This window comes from Carlito syrichta, unplaced genomic scaffold (assembly GCF_000164805.1).
Source record: "Carlito syrichta isolate Samal-C Ts95f unplaced genomic scaffold, Tarsius_syrichta-2.0.1 Scaffold313449, whole genome shotgun sequence".
NCBI lineage: Eukaryota > Metazoa > Chordata > Mammalia > Primates > Tarsiidae > Carlito > Carlito syrichta.
Window position 1 is genome coordinate 310,687 of NW_007257545.1, and position 7,208 is coordinate 317,894.

At 40.3% G+C, this 7,208-nt stretch overlaps 1 protein-coding gene across 3 annotated transcripts in view; it reads left to right on the forward strand.

The window, feature by feature from the left end:
- The window catches only part of TNRC6A (trinucleotide repeat containing 6A), a 222,134-nt gene that overhangs the window by 115,264 nt on the left and 99,662 nt on the right, over window positions 1-7,208 (forward strand). For 2 of the 3 annotated variants that reach the window (XM_008070484.2, XM_021718783.1), the window contains exon 2: window positions 121-168. The exons of the other annotated variant lie outside the window; for it this stretch is intronic. In XM_008070484.2, coding sequence (XP_008068675.2) covers window positions 121-168 — 48 coding nt within the window. The remainder of the gene's footprint in view (window positions 1-120; window positions 169-7,208) is intronic. 3 annotated transcript variants of the gene reach the window in all.

A 7,208-nucleotide genomic window follows, 5' to 3' on the forward strand; every position in this document is an offset into this window, starting at 1 on the left:
CCCTCCCCCATCCGGCCCCGGCGCGAGCCTCTGCCGCAGCGGCTCCCGTTTTTCACGCGCATCTCGTTTTTTTGTTTGTTTTTTTGTTTGTTTGTTTGTTGCTTTTGTCTTGTGTTTCAGAGAATTGGAAGCTAAAGCTACCAAAGACGTAGAAAGAAATCTTAGCAGGTAAGATGGGCGAGCTTTCCGTCTTCCCGCCCCATTATAATCGTGTATTTCCACCTCTGCTCGCCCTTTCTGGGTTTAGAAGTTCCCCCGTGTCGTTTTCTTTCGCACGCAGAGAACAGAGGTTCAGAGAAGGGGCCTGAGGGAATATCGGAAGGAGGGATTGCAAGGAGATACGTAATTACGTGTGTGTTTCTCTCCTCAAAAAAAAAAAAAAAAAAAAAGAAGAAGAAGAAAAGCAATTCTTGTAAACTTAGTTAAAGCATTCTCACCCTTTTAGAATTTAATTAGGGGACTTGTGCATTAATTACTATTGTAAATGGTTGCAGGCATTGTGTGACTCATGATTGAGGCGGCCCTTATGGCGGGCTGTCAAACTGTTTTGGCTTCCCCGTTATTACTTTGTAGCTCAAATTGTTGCCTTTATAAAAAGATACTATGTGTTCGCTTTTTTTTTTTTTCCCCCAACGCATTGTACTCAGGCGGATTCTGTTGCATTGGAAACAGTTTTGCCCTTGAACTTTACCAAACATAAAGCTGCGTTTTGTTTCATTTGAAACTATATTTGTGCCTATGTTTGTGCTCCTTTTATCAGCCGGTAAAAATAATTAAAAATCGGTTCCCTGTATAATTGATAATCGGTCCCCTTGGGCCTGAGTGCTTTTGCTCCGGCAACTGAAAATACTGCAAAGGGAAGGGTTTTTTTTTTTGCCTTTTTTTTTTTTTTTTAAAACGATACCTTTATGGAAATGTTTAGCTTTTTCGAACTGCAATTGATTCAGCATCAAGGAATTGTACTGTATTTTCACTCCCTTTCACATTCGTTTTCTGTCTTACAGTCTTGTCTTTTCTTATTCATCTTTTTCTTTTGCATCATACTGGGACATTCAGAGAAACCTGACCAGTTAACCAAGTCAGTGAACAGCTTTTTTTCCCACTGGATAGAATAAAATAAAATTTATTGAATCTCAGATCTTAATATAGTTTGCTCTTGATAATTGTACGTTTTAGGATTATGTTGGAATTTTTAACCTTACCAATTTAAATTATCTGAATATTTTTTACTATATAGAATCGTTGCAAATTGCTGTCCTATTGAGTTTTATAGATACTAATTTGTTCAAGTGATTGTTAAAAAATGTGTTCAGTTAGTGAAGCATTGTCATCATTGCTTTACCCAATAAGAGATTTTTGTTACTCAAAATAATTATGGACTCGTTTAAAGAAAATTAAGCCTGACATCACAGACCAAATAAGCTGTCGTACATTTAAATAAGTTTTGTTGTCAAAAGCTAGTAAGAAAATGTTAATATGTTGGACCGTTAAAGAAAACTAAGTTTGGCTCATTAAGATGTACTTTCAGCAACAGAGTAGAACTAGGGGTTTGGGTCTATTTCTCTTTCCGTTTTTGCTTTGTCAGGTAACTATATCAGAATAATTCCTATAAAGGTGTTCTAGGACTTGATTAAAATATAATTTTTTAATGGTATTAGAGGTTAGTAGAACTTGAGTGTCTGTATAACTGTATATCAGAGTTTGAATTCCAGCTCTGCCACTTACAATATGACCTTGACTCTTGGCAAATCACTCAGCCTCTCTATGTCTAATCTATAAAATGAGAGGCTTGGACCAGTTAGTTGCTAAGGTCTTCTAGGCCCCCTGGGTGACATAAAAAGGAGTCAAGTGCTGTCCATGTCCACAGAGGGCTTGTACAAATCCAATAGGATGACTATAAGAAGTGCATAAATAACTAATATGAGGTGGATGACATGGGAGTCAAAGGAAGATTCCATCCCATCCTTGTGTTTGAGGATCTTTAGTTGGTCGGAAGGCACGGAAAGGGAACATATTAAGGAGATTGTAAGGCATATTTACTGAGAATCCAGTGGGGGGGAGCATTTTTTTACAGGTTAAAAGTGTTCTGAGAATTAGCAATGAGGTTAGGTGGGCAAATGCTCCCTTTTAACTTCATTTCCTTCTTTTCTATACAAGAATATATGTGTCTTTACTCATTAGTGCTTATCCCAAGAAGTCAAGACTTTGTATTCATTGATTAAACATTTATTGAGCATGTTTGATATTTCATATGTGGCACTAGACACTAGGAAGGGGAAGAAGGTAAGTAGGTACATTTACTGATTGCTTACTATGTGCCTGGCACACTTTTACAGAGACCTTACATGGCCTCATCTGATCTTTGAAAACACTGAGGTAGGTGCTATTATTATCTCCTCTTTACAGTTGAAAAATTTGAGACATAAAGAAGTTAAGTAGCTTGCAGGAGGCCGCATCACTGGAATTGGAGGAACTGTATTTTCTCTTATTAGAGGCAGGGTTCTTCACCTTAAAAAATATGAAAATTTCTTTTGGGAGGCAGAACCCATAGATGCATGCAGTACTTCAAGATCCATTTCTTAACCTGGACACTGGATGATATGGACCAGATAACTTATTATTATTATTATTATTATTATTATTATTTATTTTTTTGAGTTGGAGTCTCACTCTGTCACCCAGACTGGAGTGCAGGGGCATGCTCCCGGCCACCGCAGCCTCGACCTGCTGGGCTCCAGAAATTCTTCCACCTCAACCTTCCAAGTAGCCGGAACTGCAGGTGTGCACTACCATGCCCGGCTAATTTTTGATTTATTGTAGAGACGAGGTCTCGCCATGTTGCCCAGGTGGTTCTCGAACCTGTGGGCTCAGGCAATCCACTCACCTTGGCCTCCCAAAGCGCTGGGATTACAGGCTTTGCCACCGAGCCTGGCCCAGATAACTTATTATTGTGAAGGCTGTCCTTTGCATTGTAGAAGGTTCAGCATCTGCAGTAACATTCCCTGCCCAGTTGTAACACTCAAAAATATTTCCAGGTAATGCCAAAAGTCCTCAGGGGTGGGGTAGGGTAGAATCTACCCTGATTGAGAACCACTGTTTTAGGTCTTCATTTGGTATTTTAATGTGAAAACCCCAAGCCTTTAAGTGTTGAATGAATTTAAACATCTTTTAATATAGTGGAAGTCCAAACCCCCTTATATGGACCTCCAGTTTGGAAACTCTGGTCCCTAAATGTAAAAGATGTGTTGCCATTCTCCTTTTCCTCTGGTAATTGCAAATCCTCCTTAAGACAGCGTACTTGATAGCCATTGCTAGTTAAAATAGGCACAAGGAAAAATTTTGGTTGATGATCATAGGTAAACTGTCTTTTAAAATTCATTGTTGGTGCCAGGCGTGGTGGCTCAAGCCTTTAATCTCGGCACTTTGGGAGCCCAAGGCGAGAGTATTGCCTGAGCTCAGGGGTTCGAGACCAGCCTGGGCAACTTGATGAAACCTTGTCTCCACAATAAATTTTTTGAAAAAAGCTGGGCATGGTCGTGTGCTCCCACAGTTCCAGCTACTTGGAAGGCTGAGGCGGAAGGATTGCCTGAGCCTAGCAGGTCAAGGCTACAGTGGCTGTGATCACTAAGCTCACCCTAACCCTAACCCTGGCCAACAGAGTGAGACTCCAATTCAAATAAATAAATAAATACAATTTACTGTTGGCAATCAAAATTGTTAAATTATGCAAGTATCATGAATGTTCAAAAGAGGTAGTTGTAATGTCTAGGTGAGGATGATCACCATTGGAACTGAACTTTAAACAATGGAATCAATTTTAAAAGGCATAGATGAGTATTATGAGCATAACAGCAGAAGTAAAGTCACAAAGTCTGGAAAGTACGGGGGTAGTTACGTTTATATAAGACATTTATAGCAGACTGATTGGGGCCAGATGTGGAGGTTCTTGAATGGTCAGATTGAGGAATTTGTGCATAAACCTTTAGATATGGACCTGGTGCCTGCTTTTGGGTAGAGTACTGATGTGATAGAATAATCTGGTCTGGGATTAATGGATAGGTGTATTTATGGGAGACAGCTGGTAGTCTAGGCAAAAGATGATGAAGACATGAATTAAAATGATGGTAGAAAAGAGATAAGAGTATAAGATACTGAGGAAGCAGAATCTGGAATTTGGCAGCTGATTAGTTGTGAGAGGAGTTCAAATACATAGGGATCTCCATCTTGGGTTACTAGGAGTTTGACCAGCTTCTGAACAGAGTAGAAGTCAGTGCAGGAAAAGGAGTTTGAGAAGATAAGATGATGTCATATTTTCTAATTTTTTTTTTTAAATTGGAGTCTTACTCTGTTGCCCATGCTGAGTGCAGTGGCACACTCAACGGCCACTGCAGCCTTGACCTGCTAGGCTCAGGATATCCTTCCGCCTCAGCTTTCCAAGGAGCTGGAACTACAGACGCACGCCACCACGCCCAGCTAGTTTTTGTGATTTAGTTTAGAGATGAGGTCTCACCAAGTTGCCCAGACTGGTCTTGAATCCCTGGTCTCAGGCAGTCCTCTCGCCTCAGCCTCCCAAAGTGCTGGGTGGGATTACAGGCTGAGCCACCAACCACATCCAGCCAACAACTGGTATTTAAATGGGCCTTTTGATTCTAACTCCAGTATATTCTTCCCACTATGCAGGATTTTATTTTATATTCCACAATAAGTAAAACATTGGTTTCTTCTTTCTTTGTGAAAGAGTAAGGGCAGTTATCTCAATATATTGATGATACAGTGATGCATCTATTATAATGTATGGTATGTTGTCTAAAGTAGAAGTTAACTTGGTTCATGTTATACTGATTTTTTTTCACCTTAAACCAACTGTTAAATGTCATTATACGACAAAAGTGTTTTTTTTTGTTTTTTGAGTTGGAGTCTCACTCAGTCACAGACTGGAGTGCCGTGGCACACTCACAGCTGCCCCAGCGTGATCTGCTGGGGCTCAGGCAATCCTTCTGCCTCAGCTTTCCAAGTAGCCAGAGCTACAGGCAGGCACTACCTCGCCCGGCTAATTTTTAAAAAATTTATTGTATGGGTGAGGTCTCACCAAGTTGCCCAGGCTGTTCTTGAACCCATGGGCTCAGGCAGTCCCCTCACCTTGGCCTCCCAAAGTACTGGGATTACAGGCTTGAACCACCACGCCCAGCCTAGCAGAAGTTGTTAAAGGTGCTATATACCATATAATGTTGCATGTAAACTGGGACACTGTGCCTGGGACAAATGCATCAGAAAAGACAAGGATAGCAAGAGTAAGCCAGGGCATTAGGTCTTCCTAGCTAAGGTGTATCTTAACTCTTCCAATTCATCAGTCTTTACTGGGGGGGGTTATCTTCTGGTTTTGTTAAGCTTTTCTGTTGTTTTGCTGTGATATGGTTTGCGGGCCAGCAAATTCTTATTGATAGGTTTCTTTCTAGCTTAATTTGACTATGTGGTAAATCAGTTGATAGGATAAATTACTCACAAACTGCAAGCTTTATTTAAAAATACATAATAACTGGAAAATCTGAATATAAATATAAAAATACTAGTCTGTGACCTCTTATCATAACTATGTCTGAAAGTGTAAATTGGAAAGTTCTTAGAGTTCTGGTAAATGACAACCTCAAAAATACTGCCTATTATTGGAACAACTAAAATGGTATACATAATATACTATTCAGACTGACTTAAGACAAGTCTTTTTTAAAAAGTTCTCATTCCATGTAAAGTTTTAAAAAATCGTTCCAATCTGAAGCAAAGTAGCAAAAATAGTTCAGTGAATACTTGTATCTCTTTACCTAGGTGTACTGATTATTAATATTTTGCCACATTTGTTTTATCATGACACTTTGCCCAAAAACGTGGCATTAGGTATCTCACAAGATTAGCTGCATTCTACATAACAACAATCAAATAATCACACATAGGAAGTTTAGCTTTTTGGTCCATTTTACTATTTGGTCCATTTTCAAAATTTCCCAATTGTCCTAATTTTTTGTTGGTATTGTTGAGTCAGAGTCTCACTCTTGCTTAGGTTGAAGTATGAAGTGTAGTGGCACATTCACGGCTATTGTAGCCTCAACCTGCTGGGCTCAGGCAGTCCTTCTGCCTCAGCTTCCAAGTTGTTGGAACCACAGGTGCGTGCCACTAGGCCTGGTTAGTTTTTTGATTTATTGTAGAAATGAGGACTTGCCAAGTTTCCTAGGCTGGCATGGAACCCCTGGGCTCAGGCAATCCTTGCCTCAGCCTCCCAAAGTCCTGGGATTACAGGCATAAGCCGTCATGCCGGACCTTCACTCAGTTTCTTAATCCAGGGTTGCATTTAGTTGTCTTTGAAGCTTCCTTGAATCACAAACACTTTCCTATACTTTTGTGCCCCATTCATGACAGTGATATTTTGGAATAGTTCAACTTAGCTGTTTTTTGTCTTTTTTTTCTTTTTTCTTTTTTTTTTCAGACTTCAATTTGTATTTGTCTGATTGTGTCTGTGTGATTAGATTTAGGTTAAACTTTCTTGGCAAGAATATTAGCATTTTGAAGTAAATTGCTAATACTTTTACCATTACACTGACTTGGTATTTCTTTCATTTTAGAAAATGTAAAACAGTTTAAGCTGAGAAATAATTTTTTTTTTTTTGAGTTGGAGTCTCACTCTGTCACCCAGACTGGAGTGCAGTGACCGCTCCCGGCCACCGCAGCCTCAACCTGCTGGACTCCGGTGATCCTTCTGCCTCAGCCTTCCAAGTAGCTGGAACTACAGGCACGCGCTGCCACACCCGGCTAATTTTTTAAAAAAATTTATTTATTGTAGAGATGAGGTCTCGTCAAATTGCCCAGGTGGGTCTCGAACCTGCGGGCTCAGGCAATCCACTCACCTCGGCCTCCCAAAGTGCTGGGATTACAGGCTGAGCCACCGAGCCTGACTGAAAAATAATTTAAAATAGTTGAGGTTACAGTAATTACAGGTCTTCGTATTTAAATTGATTGGTCCTAATGATTGCTACTTTTTTTTTTTGAGTTGGAGTCTTACTCTGTCTCCCAGGCTGGAGGGCAGTGGCACGCTCCCAGCCACCGCAACCTCGACCTGCTAGGCTCTGGCGATACTTCCGCCTCAGCCTTCCAAGTAGCTGGAATTACAGGCGTGCGCTACCACGCCTGGCTAATTTTTTGATTTATTGTAGAGATGA